This window comes from Protopterus annectens, chromosome 14.part0, assembly GCF_019279795.1.
Source record: "Protopterus annectens isolate FY-2018-M chromosome 14.part0, PAN1.0, whole genome shotgun sequence".
NCBI classification, from domain to species: domain Eukaryota; kingdom Metazoa; phylum Chordata; order Ceratodontiformes; family Protopteridae; genus Protopterus; species Protopterus annectens.
Window position 1 is genome coordinate 272,037,176 of NC_056748.1, and position 20,925 is coordinate 272,058,100.

The following is a 20,925-nucleotide window of genomic DNA, read 5'->3' on the forward strand; positions in this document are numbered from 1 at the left end:
CTGGAATAAAATCCTTGTCCTTGTTCCATAGACGGTACCTTTTCTATAGCTCTCATCCTTAGTAAGTGGTTGATTTGTCCTAGAGAGTTTGTTTTTTGGTTTGGTGGTAGGTTTGGCATTCCTCTCTTCCTTGGTAGAGTATGGAAATGAAACCTGTAACCTTTGTCTATTGTCTGTAAAATCCATTTGTCTCCTGTAATGTAATGCCAGTTTACTGAAAATAAGGCTAGCTTTCTGCCTAAGGGTGCTTCCAGTTGTTCCCTGGTAGGCGGTATCAGAGCCAAGTCACTGTGACTGTCCTGCGGAAGTGGTAGTAGCTGGATCTGTGGCAGTACTTCTCTGGTTGTTAGGCTGCCACTGACGTCCCCTGTAGGCACCTCTGGATTGACCTCTGCCTCTTGGGCGCCTATTTCTGCCTCTCTGTGCTCTGGTGATGTCTGGAAAGGACCAATTCTTCGAAGGCCAATTTCTACTAAACCTCGGAGGCTGGACCTGTAAGAAATCCTTGACTGTTTGGACAGATTTTGCTTTTTCTTCCACCTTCTTTAACACTTGCTGTGCAGGGGAGCCAAACAAACTGTGTTTCTCCATGGGAGCATCTAGGAGCTTTGACTTTACATGGTCTGGTAAGGATTGCTCTTTTAACCATGCATGCCTTCTGATCACTGTACCAGTCATAGCTGATCTAAAGGAAGCCTCCAGTGCATCATAGCCGCATTTTAAGGAATGATTACTGACCTGCTGAGTGTTATGTACCAAATGCTGAAGGGACTTATGGTCTATAGGTTCAGGAGAGGATAGTTTTTTATTTAGCTGATCTAACAAAAATTCCTGATACTGAATCATGTGGAATTGACAGTTTAAGGCCCTAGCTGAAAGAGTAGCAGAAGTATAAACTTTTTTACCCCATCTCTCTAATGCTCTAGATTCTCTTTCAGAGGGAGGGTTTTGGCAGAGGCAGTTGCTACAGCTTTGGGGCCCTGTGAAATAGTTTCAGGATCTGCAATAGGAGCCTTATACACGTGATAATGTGTGTCCGGGACCCTGTAGTATCTGTCGGGCTTAGCAGGGGCCGGGGGAAGAGAGTCAGGGGCAGTACAAGCATCATTAAATGCATCATCCACAACTGTTAGTACTGGAGGAATGGCTAAAGGCCTATGCTGTGGCAAATGTAAAAGGTCCTTAGCCTTTTCCTAGAATCTGAAAAATCCTGGCCCTGCCATTGAAATTGCTCTCTCATAGCATGCAAGGTTTCCCCAAAAGAAAATTCCTCAGGAGGAGAGGCAGAAGGAATGGAGTCTTCTGCGTCAGAGTCCTCATATGGAGAATAAGGGCCTTCTGGAGGATTTGAGTTTTCTGAATCATCAGAGGAATAATCTGTAGAAACTGGCTCAGGGGGCTCTGCTCTAGGCCTCTTCTCGGGAGGGGGATGAGAGGCCCTGTTAGGGTGAGGTTGGGATCCCCTGATCAAAGAAATGAGATCCTCTGCCAGGCTGAGCATTTGGGAACTAGAGCTAGCTGCTTTAGCCCTAGAAAAAGCCTTGATAGACATGGATGCAGGGGGCCTAGCAGCTCCACGTGCAGGAGTAGATATGTCTAAAGGAATAGTATCTGATAAATCCTGGGTGCCTGTTACAGCAGGAGAAATTTCAGTAGCAGATTCAGCCATGCTGTGTGAGGCCTCGGCTGTCGGAGGTATGCTTTCGGCCGAAGGAAGAACCGAGGACTCTGTTTCAGCCGAAACCGAGACACTCGCGTTTGGCTTAACCGTGGTTTCGGCCGAAACCGTGGACCGCGAGTGTCGGTCCTTTTCCTTACGCTTTTTAGCTAATTGTGAAGTCGGAGTGTCCGACGGCATTTTGTAAGCAAAAGCGGGACCAAAAAACTCCTCCGCAAACTCCGACCGACGTCTAAGTGTCCGTCGGTTGAAGGAAGCACAGGCTAGACAAGCTGCTACGTCGTGGTCTGGGCCTAAGCAAGGAAGGCAGTAAGAGTGGAAATCCTTATGAGGTATTTGTTTCCCACAAGTTAAACAATTATTTACTTTTTCTGACATCGGCTGAGGCAAGAAAGAGTCCCCAACGGGGTACTTAGCTTTTTAGAAGTCTTTGGTAGTAGAAATCTCTGGATCTGACCGACCGGCACTTGCGAACAGCTTCTGCTTCGGGCACCGTGCGGCAAGAAAGACTGAGGAAAATGGCGTCGGCTGATGCCTTTATACCTAATTGACAGCAGCTATGACGTTGGGTGAAGTGCGACATCAGCCGAGGCCAGACCCAGACTTTGGAATCCGGCCGACCAAAGGGCTGCCTGAGGCAGGACAACCCATATGTTAGGACTGCAGATGCATCCTTGAAGGACATCCTGGTTCCATCACTCCAAGCACCAGAAGACTGAATGCAATGTAGGGGATCACCTTAAGGAGGTGTAGATATCACTTTATGGAGTGCAGGATCACCTTATGGAGTGTAGGGATCACCTTTCATATGGGTGCGTGCATGGTTTACAGGAAGTACTTCAGTTATGAGCGTTCTCTAGACAGCAATGCTGCTGTCATCATACTATGTCAGAAATCTCATTCATCAGTTTGCTCAGTGATCACAACAGCAACTGACAGATGCCATTCTCAATCACCAAGAAAAGAATTTGGTGTGTCAAAGGTATTCACTACAACATGGGAAATGTCACTTTTCACAGGCAGCAGTGAATATAAAGTCTGTGAGAGCAGGAAATCCAGACACTGCAAAAGGGTGTGTTAAGTGGCTTTTTCCCAGACATAAAATAGTGTCCGACAGCTATCGATTTCTTAAATATCAGTGCATCTTAGGCGATTAGGTAGTATAACCAAGTCCACACCATGCACAAGCTTTCTCATCCCATTATCGATTTAGTTGTATGGACTGGCAAATATAGAATTCTAGCAGGCAGCTGTTATCAACAACTTAAATGTCATATAAAGTTAGAGCTCAGTCATTGCTACAGGGAAGTGTTTGTGAACAAATAAACATAACTATGCATCACTTTTATTATGCAGTTTAGCAAAACAACTGTTTGTAAAAGTTACTTGGAACTAGTAACTGCTGTATACCAAAGCAATGTGATAGCTTTATATAGAACAGCAATGACATGTGCACAGAATCTTTAAAGTGTTGATGAAAAGTCAGTATGGCAGCTTTGTGGTGCAGATGGCTGGAGCTCTGACTGCAGCCCTAGCAAGCTGTTTTTGACTACCAGGTGCAGGTGATGCAGTCAGCCAAGAGCAGTGTGGATAAGGAGAAATTGGTGGCTATGTCCTGTTTGAAAGCTCATTGCTGGAGACCAAGTCTGTCGATCAGGGCAAAATTTGAAGGAGCAGGAACAGACCAACAGCTCATCAGTGTGGGTCTTGAGATTATGTGGACGTGAATATTCATGAACATTTACTGGAAGCTTTGCTTCAGTAGCACATTTATCAAACAGACAAAGGGAGCAAGGCATATATAAATCCTGACCCCACCGTGGATGATGACCATCAATTAGTGAGTTCTGACAAAACAAATGCCCAGTGAAAAGAGGGCAACTTCACATCGGATGATGCAAAGGTGTTGCAGGTGAGCGTGGTCAGGGAAATGAAAGGACAGATCAGTCAGCTAATGGGTTGCCTGTCAGGAAACACAAGAGGTCAAAATTGAATACAAAAAAAGTCACTGAACTGTACTTCAGTCACAAGCATTTCAGTCAGTGTTTATGGATTCTGAATTTCAAAAACATTCATTTAGGAACTGACATATACCCTATTTTATGTTGTGATGTGGTCAGGTAGGTTCTGATTATAGATTTTTTTTATCTGCAACATTAGTATTAACCTACAATGCACAGTAGCAACCATTATGACCAGAGGCATAGCTGCCTTAATCGTGGGACGATACCACAAGCCAGCTCCCCACCCCCATACAGAGCAAAAAAAACCCCATGTCCCTGTAATAACCCAACTGCTACTTTTTGGGGATCAGATTATTTCAGTGACATCCACACTCCTCCCCAGATAGCTCTTCCACTGAGAGTAAAAATAAATAAAACAAAAGTTTGCTGTAATAATCCAATGGCTACATTGTAGCAATCAGATTTTTAGTCACATCCATGCCCCTCCCCAGCTAATAGTTCCATGAACAGCAAAAAAATATATAAATATATACATACTATATATATATATATATATATATATATATATATATATATATATATATATATATATATATATATATATATATATATATATATATATATACACACATACATATATATTTATATATAAAAAAAATGATAATGTCCCTCTCACCCACCCTTACTACTCCTCTGCAATCTATGACAACACTGATGAAATGTCAGATCCTGCTTCTGAATGACTCATTGAAAAACAACAAGAAACAAATGAGCATCAAAGTTTTCTTTAAACTTATGGGAAAGACTAAGATGTCTTACCTGCCGAGTCAGAACAAAATATGCATACATGGCCATGGCACTTCCGTAAGTGATAAAGTAGGTAACGGGTTCCATAATATCCCATGAATACTCCCACCAGGTAAGTCGGGCTAGGATCCCAAACTGTGTTGCCATGTAAGCCATACCACCCCACAGTACCCAAGTGGTTCGCTTCTGCGCTTTCCTGCTTATTTGGTCTCTTGCCTGCAAACAAAATAAAAACTCTCATGTTATGTCCATTTTTACATGTTTTAATAAGAACAAAACATTTTTTTAAGCAGAAAATTGCTCTGACTTTGGACTTCTTCAGAGAGATAATCCATTACATGCATTACTTGGTTTCCTTAGAGTGAAGTTTTAAACATGTTTTAGTAATAGAATATTTATCAAGTTTTATTTGCCGAGTGTGTACATCTATCTGGTAACATCCATTTATGTTAGATATCTCGACAGAAAAGTTTAGTGGAATTGTATATTCAGAAAGTAAATACAAACCATGAATATAATTCAAAGCTGAACACGACAGACACTAATAGTATATTATTATAATCAGTAACGTATATTAAGCAAATAAAACAAAATGACAGCAGTTTCACATAGTGATTAATGACATAGGTCATATTCAAAGGAATACAGCAATGCAAAAACATTTACATGCCAAGTTTCTCTTCAGGTGCAGTTATGTTCCTGCCTTGGTGCTGTTACTGGAGAAGTTTAATCTGATCACAATTTGCACACAGGTCCACATATGGCACATCTTTCACTAGTGTTGTAAACACGACAGTGAGATTTATTTGCTCAATGACAGCATTATGTACGTTATGTACACATACATTTTGCAACAAAAAGTAGGTTTAATACTGTTAAACTGTAAATAAATGTGTATTTTGTTTTAACAGCAACAAGGATGCGACTAAAAAGGGCCTATACGGGACAGTTCATTCACCTATAAATAAATGTCTAGTACAGAGCAGATAGTTACAGGAAGCAGTTAAGATTTGGTTCCTTGTCTGCTAACAGAATGTGACTGTGATCTCTCCACCCAAGGTGGAAATGTGGGTTAAAAGAGGCAACATTTCGTCAAATGGTTTTGAGAAGAAAAGATTAGGAAGGAATTGCAACACAGCAAGATGGGATTAGGTAAATGGAGAAGAATAAGGAGGTGCTGTTTGATCAGCGACAAAGAGAGGTGTCTTCACATGCAGGAAGGAGGAGGATGAAGTAAGGGATGGGGTGGACATGATGATGGGGTGCACATAAATAAGGTATTATCAGCATGTCCACAATGCGGATAAGAAAGGACAATACAATTACTTATTTACACAACAGTGTTTGATTTCAATTGTATTTAGGTGCTGCTCTTTAAAGTAGAGAAATTTATGGTTGATCAGATTGGGTGATAATTCTACAACAATGGAATACAGTAATTCCATGTAGTCACATGTCTATTGTTGGTTCTATATAAATGGATTTTAAAATAAGAGGGAGCCCCCATCTCCACCACTAATATAAATCAGTTTAGGGTTAAGTATCATTATGTATAGCTTGTGCTTAGAGTTGTGCTATGTAAATGTTATTCAGTTCTGGATGTGGTCACCCCAGTTTATGGAGGGAAAGGCAGTGATCTAGTTGACAGAGTGAGCTGGGTGTAATAGTAGTAGCTTGATTACAGGCTGCAGCCAATTTATCCTACTGTACAGAGAAAGTTAGAAGGGATTACAGATCTGATCAACAGCTCAGAAAGGAGCGCAGTTTGGCCAATTTATTGACTCTAATCTCAGGATGAAGATACCATTCTAACTTGCCTAACAGCTGTCCTGGTCATGAGAAAAAAATAAGTTATGTACTTACCATAACGTTCCATGTGAGTTGCTCATCTCGCTTTCATTCCTACTGATGGTTCGGAGCCGATCCTTCGGCTCAGAGTCGGCACCTACTACAAAGCTCGAGGATTTCAAGTAGCTCGAGGCCAAGTCCCTATCCCATGATGCACCCTGAGTTACCTCAGATCTTATTTGCTGTGTATAATAATAATACCATATGTCATTCTATAACTCCATAAGAGAGAAAGTATAGAAGGGCTGAGTGACCAGGAAGGATCTAGCATCTCGGTCTTCTGAGGGCCCAGGAGGGGGTAGGAGGGAGGGACGTAAGAATGAAGGTGAGATGAACAACATGCATGGAACATTATGGTAAGTACTTAACTTCTTTATGTGAAGTTACTCTATCTGGCCATTCAGTCTTACTGATGGTTAGGGTCCCAAGCACCATCTACCTCAGGTGGCTCATGGGAGTATATTTTTCAGGACCATGGATCCAAAGGAGGCCCTGTCCCTGGAGGCCCTGTCAACTTTGCAATGAGTGATAAAGGTATGAGGTTTTGACCAAGTGGCTGCTGAGCAAATGTTATCAATAGGAAGTCTGGCAGAAAAAGCAAAGCTTGTAGAAACTGCTCTGGTTGAGTGAGCTTCAATTTTGTGCTGCAAGGGCATATTGGCAGCTGAATAAGCATAGGCGGTACAATCAGACTACCAGTTAGAGTTGTTTTAGCCACTGGCATACCTTTCCTGGATTCTGACAATGAAACAAAAAGCTGGACTGATTTCCTGAAATCTTTTGTTCTATTCAAATAAAATCTGAGCTGTCTGTGAACATCAAGTTTTTGCATGTACTCTAGATTGTTGGAGTGGTTGGGGAAGAAAACGGGCAGATCAATAATTTGGTTGAGATTAGTTTCAGTGAAAACTTTGGGTAAGAAAGAGGGGTTTGTTCAAAGTGAGACTGTCAGCATGGAAAATCAAAAAAGGAGGCTTGATGGACAAGGCTTGAAGCTCTGACACTGTGCGGGCGTAAGTAATAGCCACTAAAAAGATGGTTTTCCATGACAAAAAATTTGAGGTCACATGAGGAAGCTGTTCAAATGGCGGAAGAATTATGCGGGAAAGCATAACATTTAGATTCCATGCAGAATAGGGAGATTTCACGAGTGGTCTAATATGAAAGGTCCCTTTGAGAAAAGCTTTGGATAATTTGTGTGAAATAATACTAAATCCTTCAAATCCCAAATGAAAGTTAGAAATGGCAGCAAGTTGAACACGGACTGTTGCTGCTGTAGCTCCTTTATTGAATATCATGGTTAGGAATTCTAGAATAGAGGCTATAGGGGCTTGGTAAGGATCAATATTGTTTTTAGAGGCCCATATAGAAAATGTTTTCCATTTGCTGAGGTATAGCTTCCTCATAGAGGATTTATGAGAGGATAGGAGAATTTGCTTCATTTCATTGGAAAGGTCATGGAACCTGGCTATGATGCGAACTGGAGCAGCCAAGCTGTAGAGCTTCAGGGACTCCAGAGAGGAATGAAGTTCCCCCAAGTGTGTCAGAAGGTCTGGAACTGGGTCCAGAATCCAGGGGTCCTCCAAAAGATGAAGTCGAAGGAAGGGGAACCAAATCTGATGAGGCCAATGAGGAGCTATTAGAATAATGGTCCTTCCCAGGGCTTTTGCTTTCTGTAATACCTTGGGTATCAATGTAATTGGTGGAAATGCATAAAGGAGACCTGGGGGCCAATCATGAACAAGTGCGTCCCTTGGGGCTTATCCTGGTGGAGGAATCGAGGCAAAGTAGCTTCTGCATTTCGTGTTCATGTGACTGGCAAAAAGGTCGCAGCAAGGCTGGCCCCACCTGCGGAATATCCTGTCCACAATTTCCATCTTGAGGGACCACTTGTGGGGCAACAAAATTGCTCTGTTCAGCTTGTCTGCTATCATGTTGGATTTCCCCGGGATGTGCATTGCTAACAGAAAGTGCTGGGTGGAAATAGCCCACTGCCATACTCTTAGGGCTTTGTGACAAAGGGGGTATGACCTGGTTCCTCCTTGTTTGTTCAAGTACCAGACCACTAACATGTTGTCCGTCTGAATTGCAATTGTACCCAGAGGAAGAGAGTCCTAGAAGTACTGTAACACCAAAAGTAGTGCTCTCATCTCTAGGACAATGATATGCAGATGTACCTCTTGATCGGTCCATGTGCCTTGAGCTGTCCTTCCCTGAAAATGCCCCCCACACCCTATCAGGGAAGTGTCCGTGATCACTGTGGCTGCTAGTGGGGGTAACACAAATGGACGTCCTATCGTAACATGAAGTGAGGTCAACCACCACTGAAGATCCTTTTAGCAGGAATTTGTGATCCTTATGTGAGACATGGGGAGCTCTTGGTAAGACCATTGAGTGAACAACAGCCACTGCAGTATCCGCATGTGCATATGACCCAGTGGCATGGCCAGAATTGCTGCTGCCATCATTCCTAACAATTTCAGAACTTCCGATGCTGGTGCTTTGTTCTTGGATATTAGGATGCGGACATGCTGATGGAGAAGTAAGACTCTTTCTACTGGAAGTCTTAGCATGGTGGTGGTGGTGTCCAGTTCGGCTCCAATAAACACGATATGCTGCGATGTCAACGAGGCAGATTTTTCTGAGTTTATTGTAATGCCCAGCTGGTTGCAGAGTGCATTCCCTCGCCTGAATAAGTTGATACCTGGTGGTGGCGGTGAGGAGCCAATCGTCAAGGTACAGAAACACCTGGAATCCTAAACATCTCAGGTGAGCCGTGACCACTGGCATGCATTTGGTGAACACTCTGAGGGCTGTAGTGAGACCAAAGGGCAGGGCTCGAAACTGGTAATGATTGGCTCCCAGCCGGAAGCGCAGATGATCCCTGGATGGCCTGGCCATTTTTATGTGGTAGTACTCATCCTGGACATCTATCGAGCACATCCAATTGTCTATCCTTAAGAAGGGAAGTATTGACTGTGGCGTGACCATCCCAAACTTCTCTTTTTTTTACAGATTTGTTTAGTCTGCTGAGGTCCAACATAGGTCTCCAGTCCCGTCTTTTTTGGAACTAAAAAGAATCTTGAGTAAGTTCCGGATCCTGTGTGGTCTGCTGGGACTGGTTGGATGACTCTCTCTTAGCAATGCCTGGACCGCTACTGTTGCTTGTTCCCTGTAACTGAGTGGAACGTCCGGGATTTTTCTTGTAGTAGATGGAGGGGGTGTGGTGAATGGAATGAAGTATCCTCTGGAAAGTATACTTTGTACCCAGTTGTCATTTGTTATTTTGAGCCAGGCGTCTGGGTACAAAGATAAGCGACCCCTGACTGCCTCCAGAGCAGGACAGTCAGGCCTCCTTTCAGGAGCGCTGGTAGGGCTTCCCAAAGAAGTGATCTCTGTTGCCTTGGTTTTGCGGACGCCCTCTGCTGCGAGGGTGGCATCTTCCATTATTGCCCCCTCCTCTGCCCCTGGAGGGGGGTTTACCACGCGTGTCCTGAAATGCTCCTTGGGCTTTTTGGAACCACATTTTCCCTCCCTTTTGACCCTTGGGCTAGAGTCTGGTAGGGGTGGAAAAATAAACTCTGACGGCAGAGTCTTTCCCTCCTGCTCACACCTGGTTAAAGTTTTCTTAACTTTGGGCCCAAAAAGGGACAAGCCATCAAAGGCGGTATTCACAAAGGATGACTTGAAGGGCTCCGTGAAGGAACACAAGCACATCCAGGAGTGTCTCCCAAAAGCAACTCCTGTACCCGCTGCCCTACTCATTCCATTAGCTGCATATGAAATGAGGCACATGGACGAGTTCACTATGGAGTTGAGGGTGGCAAGCTGGGAGGCAACTTTGTCTGTAGCTCCTGCAGCTACTGTACCCTGAAGAGCATCTCCCAGCTCTTTAAGGAGATCTCTTTTAGTCTCGTAAAATGGGTTAAATAGTTAAGCAAATGGAGTGCAAAAGTCTCTGAACTAAGCATGTGCTTCCCATATCTATCCATTATCTCTGTTAGGAGGATGGATAGATGAGGAAGTTTCAGATATTTCCTTTTTGGTGGCTGCCACCACCACCATGGCATCAACTGGTACACATTTGGTCAAGAAGGATTTATTTTGGGGGGGGGGGAGATATGAACTTATTAGGCCTCCAAGGGACATGCTCCATAGTGTCCGGAGACTCCCACGCCTTTCGTGAGACCAGCTGCATAAGCTCATCGAAGGGCGGAGACACCCAAGAGGTGGAGGACTGTGATCCGAAAGCCTTCAGGAGAACCGACTCATCCTCAGTAGGGTTGTTGGACTGCCAATCGCCCCTCTGCCTAAGGATTTCAAGTATCTCTGCAAATAAGATATCCTCAGAGGGGGACCCTTCTGATTCATCCAAGTTAGTATCAGATGTAAGAGACTACTGAGGTTAGTTTAAATGTTTCCGCTTACACAATCTCTTCCTGGGAACCTCATCAGTGGGAGCTTCTGGTGAGGTCTCGGAAGAGCATGGGCCGCCCCCAATAGGGCTTCCTGAGGCTCTGGGTCACTGCGCTTAGCTAAGATCTGTGAAGCAGAAGCAGACACAGGGGCTTTTGGGGATGAAGAAGCCGGACCTGAAGTTGAGGATGTCTTGGGAAACCTAACTCTCCTCATGGCTTCGACGGCACTCCTGCTCCGATGCAAAGGGACCGACTGATCCGAGGAAACCGTCGATAACCCCAGCACTGGGATAGTTGGCTCTGAGCCTGAGGTAGGAGCAGAGCTTATCCGAGCTGAAGCCCTGAGAGGCAAAGTCGGAACTGACAAGTTAGTTCGACTAGCCTCCCCGGACCCGACCAAAGAGTGTTGGCTCCTAGAGTCCTTGATCGGCACCAAGAACGTCAGCGTGAACGGAGCCAAAGACACTGGAGCAGGCATCAGCTCCAAAGGCTCCACAATCAGCAAGTCTGACTCCTCTGGCTCTGAAGGACCGGTATGGCTCACTGGAGGAAGAGATATAGTTGGCATAAGGGTCTTCTGCTCCGAAGCTGCCTGAGTTGAAGCCAATAATTTTGCAAAGGCCGGTGCCTGTAGAAGCTTCTGCACCACCCAATCCACATCCAAATCAGAGAGGCTAACAGAAGACCAAGATGATCGAACCGATGGTACCGAGTGAAGTAGTGGCGATTTAGGAATTTTGGACACTGGTTCCAAAACCGGGGACCGGCTCCGAGACCTGTGGAGCCGATGTCACAGACTCTCTTGACTTTTTCGAATCCACAGAAGTCTTGGTGGAATTTGGGGACTTACTAGGTCCATCCTGGTCACTCAAAGTCTCCTGGAAAGAAGGTTTCAACAAACCCCTGTCAATGAGCTTCCTCTTTCTCTCTTGCAGGACCCGAGAGGAAAAGGAATGGCATATGGAACATGTTTCTTGTAAGTGCAAGGCACCTAAGCAGTAGACACAATTAACATGGCAGTCAGTAACAGACATCTTCTGCCCACATTTAGGGCATTTTTCAAACCCTGACTTAGGGTGTTTGTCCTTGTCATCAGCCATAACAGAAATGGACACACCCAAAAACAGCAAATATAAATTAGCCTTCTAATGAAAAACAGGCTAACTATAAGCAAACACACAAGCCTTTTAAAGTAAGGCTAACGACAACCAGTAATAAGCCTTCTAATAAAAAACAGGCTAAATATATGTGCACATGCTCTCAAATTAAGGCTAACAAGCGCACACACACAAATTAACTAAGCAGATAATAGCAAGTTATCTTTAAGAATCATAAAGTTCTAAGAACAAATGTGACATAAGGTCACTGAATAAACAATTTCTAAATCAGAAAAAATTTAAATGGGCCTATGAAGAAAACGGGGTGAAATATAAGCCTATGAAAAAGCACACAAGGGAAGGGAACACTACAGATAAAGGTTTAAGAGCTTATTTAACCTAAATATCTAACTATTCTAACAATAAATTTCAAATAAGTTTTAGAAATATAAAAGTATTAAAGTTTTTACTGGCCTGAGCTAGCAAGAACCTCCGATCAGTTGCAGCAGCAAACTTGATCTGAGGTAACTTAGGGTGCATCATGGGATACGGACTTGGCCTCGAGCTACCTGAAATCCTCGAGCTTTGTAGCAGGTGCCAACTCGGAGCCGAGGGATCGGCTCTGAACCCATCAGTAAGAATGAACAACGAGATAGAACAACTTCACATATTATATTTAGTGTTAAACATCTTAATGGGAATTTCATAAACCACATCTGTGGTTCACTTGTCCATTTCTATCAAAAGGAAAAGGTCCAACAAACAAATGATGACCATGATCCTTGTTTGCATTGAACACAGATTTAGAGTTGTTCAACCAGATTTACATTGACAGGAACATTTAATAAAATCTTAACTCTAGTGATCTCAGCAAGCACATTTTAAAACACAGTGGGAGCTTCTGGCTTTCTTGCTCTGCTGCTACATCCTGTATGCCTCACTAATATAAAGCATAGTGCTTCACAAGTGCAGACCACTGTGAAATGCTCTGGTAGTGTAGGGAGGATAAAGTCCTAACTATAGTCTAGGCAAACCCAGGTTTGATTTGCAGTTAGTATTTCAGGCATCTAATTGAGCAGTAGAGATGGAAGGACATTACCATCATGGGGGGAAGGTGAAGTGGGCATCTGTTGGGATAATCCCAGTGGAGGGTGGGACAGTGCATGGGTGGAGGCATAATACAAAACTGGTGGCGAGAGACAGACATGGCTGAGCTGTTGTTGAGGCAAGTACAATATGTGGCAATGCCCATATTGCATGCCCACCTCTCAGACATAATGTAGTCATCATATGGGAGGAATAGGTAACGCATAATCAAATAAAATCAACCCCAAATGGATTTAAACAGCCAAGACGTCCAGAAAGCCTTTAGGTTCCAAGACCAGGGCTGGCAAATTAATGGAGTAAGTCTGGGAGTTTAGGAATATCCAGCAGGACCTGCGGCACTGGATAGTAGTGTCGGCAGAATGATGTATGGCACAGAATGCCCCCCACAATAAAAAAGGTACAGACCCTTGTAGTGCTCTCATGGTGGTATTCTTATGGAAGTCATTCTGGAAGTAGAGACGGTGAGTTCCACAAATAGTCTGCATTATTCTTTACAAATTATTTCTTACCCCTATATAATGATATATCCAGTCTGCTCTCTCTGTTCATTTGCCTTAGCTCATAACTGCTTGCTATGGCCCTTAAATTTGATGGTAGCCTGCACTATAATAGTCCCTATAAAATGCCATATTGCTAGCACAGCTATCTGGAATTTTGTAAATAATCATATGTCATTTGTAAATATCAACATGATTTATATGGTTGTCTTACATCTTACAAATGTATTAGAACTGTATGTTATATTATGTGTATATTAATCTGCTGGTACAGAAATGGCGTTGAACAGGGTTTGAACAGTACTGAGCACGGATGTGTGACCACAGTGTCCCCTGCTGGATTAGAACAGATATGCATACAAACGATTGTGCCTGTGTAAATGTACATGTTTTAATAGTGGGAACTAGAACATAGGGGGTTAACGTAAAACTTCAAGGAAATAGTTGAAATTAAATTGTTTTATGATTGTGCTATAAAAGTTGGTTTCAATGCAGCAAGGATACAGGATGCCTAGAACTAGGGTGCTTTCTGCATTGTTTGTAAGTGTTTTATTGCTTTATGTTTTCCAGCAATTGCAAAAATCTGAGAGAGATGTATTTTTCACAGGGAGTTGCTAAAATGCTGGCAGTTTCTAGCAATGAGGGTTTTCACCTGGGATAGTCAGATGACAAAAGTGATGTTATCCTGCAAGTATCCCAGCAGCAATATTTGAGATACTAATTTAAGAACTCTCTGAGAGAGGGGGGGGGAGAGAGACACAGAGAGAGGGCATTTTGTATTTTGTCTTTGACCTGGAAACATCCACTCACCACTTCTGCCTGCTTGTTGTTCTGTAAGCAAGTTTTAAGGGCATAGTAACTCTTTTACATTCGGATAGAAATATAGTAAAGTATAACTTAGATTACTTCTTTGAGACTGTCCTGCAATGTTGTTTTAAATATTTCCTGTCATTTTGAACTTTGATGTAACTGATTACTTACTGACTATTGTCTTATTCTTTTATTTATTATTAAATATTTGAGTATTTGCATATCTATCTGGTGACACCGTGGGCCACTCCTAATAGCTTTGTCTCTTGGTCAAACTACCATTTGGATTAATAGTAACATTAAAAAGTGAGATTGGACACCCTTTGCTAAGGGCCTTGAAGTAGCTGATAAGGAGCTGACTGGTGGCAGCAAAAACTACCTTACAGTCTGGGCAGAAGGGGGCATAGCTACTAAACCTGTGCCAGCTTTTCCCAGGTGAGTGTGTGTGTGTGTGTGTGTGTGTGTGTGTGTGTGTGTGTGTGTGTGTGTGTGTGTGTAAATCAAATCTGAAAGTGTGTATGTGTGTCAGCTACTTGGGCAGGGACACGAAGCACTGGTTGGACAGAGAGAGTGCTGAAGGTCTTAGCTTGGTCACTCAGCTGAGATCTCAGCTCTATAGCTGTGCCAGTGGGGGAGTATTATTGGGGATTTGGAAAAAGAAGGCAAAATCAACCCAGACTGACTGTGATCTCTGTGTGCTTTTAAGAGAAATTGCACTTTACTGTGTGTGTACTTGTCATGCTCCTAGTGTGTCCGTCCCCCACTGTTGTCAGTGGTGAGGATTGAGGCTCCTTGATTAATGGGCCAATATTGGGGAGTCACAATGATACTGCTGGTAAATTTATTGTGTGCATTTTTGCTACAACAAGAACACAGCAGGACTGAATGAGGTCTAGAACTGATGAAGGAAGGAGGGTCTTCTTCCCACTCACTGTTCACTCAGTCAATATTCTGTTACACCAGGCACCTACATCTACAAATTTAAAAACAGGTCATTTTAACAGAGCTGAAGCAAAGGAATCTGGCATCTTGGGTCACACATCCACTTTTGTGCCCCCCACCCACTTTTTTAAAAAATATGAGATAGCTTGCAAGATGTTAGTTAAGTAATCACAGTCAACTGCCTTCTTTTCTGTTATGCCTTTTTGTTAAAGATACTTTAAATAACTTTATAAAAAAATCAGGACAGCCTGACAGTTTACAAAACTGTCCATTAAATGACTGCTTAAATGATAGCAGAAACACTGAGCCTCCCTCACCCCATCCTAGTTATAGCACTGCACCTATAGTCTCAGCCTGGATACAGTTGTACAACATATACAAGTGAAGCAGTTGTCCCCAGACAAGAAGAGTATTCCATAAGTCTAGCAATGGCTCTTCGAAATGGCATGGGGCAAACAGAGTAAAATAAAGTACAGTTGTGTAAAATCTTGCCATAAAGGCAGATGTCCTCTTCACTGTTGCAATAGGAATCCCTTGCCAAGGGCGGCCCGATGTTTGGACAGTATACTAAAGCCTATAGAGGTTGCTTTAAGGTATGGTGCACATCACAGGTATGCTCCTTCTGTAGCATAGAGCATAAAGGTGACGTCTGGACGTACCATCCTCAGAAGTGACATCCCCACTAGAATCCAAGGAATAGATAGGCAATCAGTACATCCAGAAGAGAAAAGGACCAGGGGGTGGAGGAAAGGAGTGAATAGTGCAACCGTGAAGAGAAGATTTTACACAACTGTATGATGCCCCTTCCATCGCATTGTTGTAGTACTCATTACACTTGGGAGAGTGCCAAAGCTCAGAAAGCAGAGAGAGAGGGGGAAGAACTAGCAGAGCTCTCTAGGAAGCCATGAAGGATGGCCCTAACACAGCCATCTCTAGCTTTGGAAATTCCATCCAACTTGCAGTGCTTGGTAAAGCTATGCACAGAAGTCCAGGTAGCTGCCTCAAGAATAGTTAGTATACAAACCCTTGAAAAAAAACACCAGAAGAAGCCATAGCTCTAGTAGAATGAGCCTTAAGAGTAGAAGGAAGGAAGACTCTTACATGAAAGCAATAACAATAAGAAATGGCTTTAGAAATCCAAGAAGAAATAGTTTGCTTGGACATCACCAATCCTAATGACCTAGGATGAAAGGAAACAAAGAGCTGATCAGATTTACGAAAATACTTAGTCTTACCCAAAAACTATCTGAGTTGTCTATGCACATCCAAAGTATGCAGCACTCTCTCTCTCACTGGCAGATTGCAGAGAAGGAAAAAGTGGGCAAATGAATAAACCGATTTAGGGAGAACTTATTCACCAAATTGGGCATAAAAGGAGGATTAGTACGAAGGGACACTGTCCTTATGAAACACCAAAAAAAAGGAGGACAAGCCACAAGGGGTTTAAGTAAGGGCCAACAAAAGTACAGTCTTCCAAGAGCAATTTTGCAAATAAACTGAAGCTGCAGGCTCAAAGGAAGCCTGAGTCAATTTTTCCAAAACAAAAGTACGATCCCAAGGAGGAGGAACAGGCATCCTGGGAGGTCTAATATGAGGGATTCCTTCAAGGAATTGTTTAGCTTCATATCTAGAAGCTAAAGAAGGAGATAAAGGCAGACAAGCAGAGACAGCTGATAAGTGGGCCTTAACAGAAGAATTAGCCAACCAGCACTGAGCAATTCACACAGATAAGAGAAAGTGGATCCAGGTTACAAGACACCAAACCAAAAACCTCTTCAATTTGGGTTAGTAGGATTTCCTAGTATTGGGTTTCCTGGCCTCCTGCAGGACCCTTTCTATGTGGAATCAAAATCCTATCAACCACAGTGTCAGTGGGGATGGATGAGAGATTCTTTGTTTTGTGCGAGTAGGTCAAACCTGTGAAGTAAATTGTAATGACTGCCCTTGTATTAATGCAGAAGATGAAGGAACCACTTCTGTCTTGGGCAAAAAGGAGTCACCAGCAAGATTTTGGGAGCAACCTGCTGAATTTTGAACAGGACTTTTGGAATGAGGGTAAGGATAGGGAAAACGTAAAGAAACATCCCCTTCCAAGAAAAAGATAGGGTATCCACCTTCCAAACAAGAGGACCTGGGACTCGGGGACAAAAGAGAGAAAACTGTCTGTTCAGGGGGAGGCAAAAAGATCTATTTGAGGAGTACCCACTGGTGGACAATGTTCAGAAACACATCCTCGTGAAGCATCCATTCATGGGATTGGTTTAAGGACCAGCTCAGAATGTCTGCCACAATATTTTGACCTAAGAGAATGTAAACTGTCTGAACAGTCACTTGATACTGAACAGCAAGTTTCTACACCAGGAGTGCCAACTGGCAAAGAAGAGAAGATACTGTCCTCCCTCCCACTCCATTTGTTTACATACCACATCAATGTGGTATTGTCTGTTAACACCTTGAGAAGTCTTGGGAAGAAGAGAGGATGAAAAGCCTGAAGAACCAGCAGAAGAGCTCTCATCTCTGACATTGATGTGGTCTTTCTGTTGAGGAGGTGACCAAACATCCTGAATCTTTAGGGAGCCAAATGCTGCTCCCCATCCCACATATGAAGCATCTGTGAACAGATCCTAAGGGGGAAGGGGAGGGGGAGAAAAGGGAGCCCTGGATTTGGAGACAACTGCTGAATCCACCACTGAAATTTCTTCTTGAGACAAGGTGGAAGAGGAGCTACAAATTTGAGGGGATGCTCATGTTGAAAACAAACAGTTCGGAAACCACTGAAACTTTCTCATGTGGAGTTTGGCCAGAGGGATCATAGCAACTGTGGAGGCCATGAACCCCAGAGCTCTCAGAAATTCCCTGGCAGTTATAGAGGCTAGAGGAAGAAGAGTTTGAAAAAAAGAAAATAAGTATTAAGGCCTTGGGAGGAGGCAAGGATGCCGGTAAAGGCACAATCTGGATCCTGCACCGCAAAAAACATGGTCCTGAGAAAGACTCAAAACAGACTTTTTGAAGTTTATTCTGAACGCTATGCTTTGCAGAAGGAAAATGGTAAATTGGAGATTTTGCAACAGGATCTCTGGAGAGGATGCATGAAACATGAAGTAGTCCAAATAAGGAAAGACTTGCATCCCCCAAGGCCTGCAAAAAGCAATCACAGGAGTGAGGCATTTGTTGAATACCCCTGGGGCAGTAAAAAGGCCAAAGGGCAAAGGATAGAAATAAAAATACCAGAAAGCAACAGAGAAATGTAAAACCTTCCTGAAAAGGGGATGAATAGGGGTATGGAGATAAGCATCCTTGAAATACAGAGACACCATATAAGCCTGAGGATGCAAAAGAGGGAACAAAGTCTGAAAGGACAGCATTTGAAAAGAGGGCACCTTCAGAAAAGTGTCTAGATGAGAGAGATCTAGAAATGGTCTCCAGGTACCCTCTTTCCTGGGCACTAAAATATCCTGGAGGAAACCCCCTCCCCCTTAGGGACACCGCCATCTCTTGAATAGTACCCAGAGTCAAAAAATCTAGAGGCGCACATGGAAAGAAGGATAGCTGATGCTGAGAGGGCTGAGATTCCCATAAAAAGGGGGAAGAGACTTACAGACCATAAAATACCCCTGGTGGATAATGTATAGAACCCCAGGAATCCTGAGTAATCTTTAGCCAAACAGGAAGCGAGAGAGAGAGAGGTGAATTGAAAGAGGAAAGTGGCTGGGAAGAATAGGATAGTTAGACAGCATCTTGTTGATCATGGCAAGGAGACTTCTGAGCACAGAAGTTTGAGAAGCCCTTACAGGAGGAGTCCACTTGCTACCCTTTTTTACCCTTAGAAAGAGGGCGAGATTGCCTGTGAACAAATGTGGGCTTATTGGGGTAATTTCTCTGAAATCTAGGCACAATGTTTAAATTCCTATAAAGACGTGCCCCCATCCTGAAGGAACTTGAACAAAAGCAGCAGTAGCGTCACCAAAAAGGGTTTATTATTTAAAGGGGCATCCATCAACTTAGCCTTAATATCATCAGGCAAAGGTTGAAGCAGAAGTCAAGAATACCTCCTCATTACTGGCCCAAAAGCAGCAGTCCTAGAAGGAGCATCTGTTGCATCATAATTACACTTGATGGAATTACGAGACACCTAAAAGGGAAAGGGCAAAAGCTTTACCTCCAGAGTCTTGAAGATCAGAAATCACCTGACAGGTGTGGGAAAGCAGAGCCAACAAGTACCTGGGCATATGCAGAGGTGCTAGAGGTATTTGGTATTTTAATAAACTTTACATTTGAATTTAGATTCACTGGCACTTGTTGTTTTAACCCATTTTATTTGTACCGTGGATTACCGGGACATATGAGTCTGATAATTAACAGCCCTAAAGCCAAGTTAGCAGAGGTATAGACATTCTTGCCTAGCCTTTCCATTGCTCTGCTACCTTTAAAGGGCAATAACTTAGGAGAAGGAAGATGGTTTGACAGAAGCTAGTGACACCATCAAGGGGTCAACAGAAGGACACCTGTGCAAGAATTTACAGTTGTCAGGCACCCTACAGACCCTATCAGGTTTCTTGGGGGCAGGAAGCTGAGCATATGGAGCCTTACAGGCATTAGAAAAGGCATCCAAGTAAAGCAGCCAAAACAGGAGGGACAGCAGAAAGTCTGGGAGAATCCATCTGCAGTAGCTCACAATACTTTTTTTGTATCGCATAAACGTAAGCACATTCCCATTTAAGGACCTCCATCATTCTACAAATAGCATCCCCAAAAGAAATCTCCCCAAAAGAATGGTCTTCAAAGGGAGTATCAGGACTGGAAGATTCCTCTTCCTCTGATCTATAATCCAAAGGAGAGGGAATCTGGGGGGGGGGGGTAAGTAAGGGAATCCTCATCTGAATCTGCCTCCTCCTCAGAGGAATCCTGCTGTCTGGGTCTGGTAAGGGGGTAGAGAGCCAAGGGGGGAGTTAGAACAGATACTCCCTGAGGAGGTTTTCATCAAAGCACTAAACCCTGAGTAAAGGACCATCATTCATTCACTCTACGGATCCTTAGAAGCTAAGTATATATGTTGTTGTCTGCTTTTTCTTTAATTGGATGCCTTCCTTATAAAATCTGGAAGGCTCTGACCCTGGACGGCATTCGATAATTGTGGTAGGGATGACTTCTCTGTCTAAAATATAAGGAACACTTCTAGGCCCTTCAGAGATAATCAGCTGCAGTTCCCCCCCACCCCCCACCCCACCGAATGTGTGAAGTGGACATCTGCCTTGCCTGTTTGGAAGTGCCTAAAGTTGGATCCCTGATGGCTTTCAACCCAGTCATGGCAGAGGAATCCAACGATGAAGCTGGGCAAACTTCCGGGCTATCACCCACCTTGGCAGGAACATCTGGTGAAGCCTATACAGCAATACAGCAAAAGATTCCAGCCTAGATTTCTTGGCCTTCTTCACAGATGGCTGTCCCTTGGAGTGGGACATTGCCTCCACTGTGTCTTTAGCAAGAAACTTAAGATGTTGATTCTCAAGATAAAGGGCCAAAGAAGAAAGGGTACTATGAAGGGTCTTGGGAACAAAGGCCTAACAAATAGAACAGAATGTATGGTCATGCAAAGCACCAAGGCAAAACAGGCATGGTTTGTGATGTTCTCCCACACTGGCATTTACCCATTCCTGGATAACCTGAAACCCCATAAGCAACAATATAGTAAAAGAAAGATAAGAAAACAAAACCCTAATGGAGCGCTTATCTGTAATGGCTTGGTGAATAAGAAAT

The 20,925-nt window shown here is 43.4% G+C and overlaps 1 protein-coding gene across 1 annotated transcript in view; it reads right to left on the reverse strand.

Annotated features, from left to right (window-relative positions):
- Positions 1-20,925, reverse strand: part of LOC122788651 (calcium uniporter protein, mitochondrial-like) — a 1,672,929-nt gene that overhangs the window by 190,096 nt on the left and 1,461,908 nt on the right. Inside the window, exon 8 of the mRNA XM_044055548.1 lies at positions 4,462-4,665. Coding sequence (XP_043911483.1) covers positions 4,462-4,665 — 204 coding nt within the window. The remainder of the gene's footprint in view (positions 1-4,461; positions 4,666-20,925) is intronic.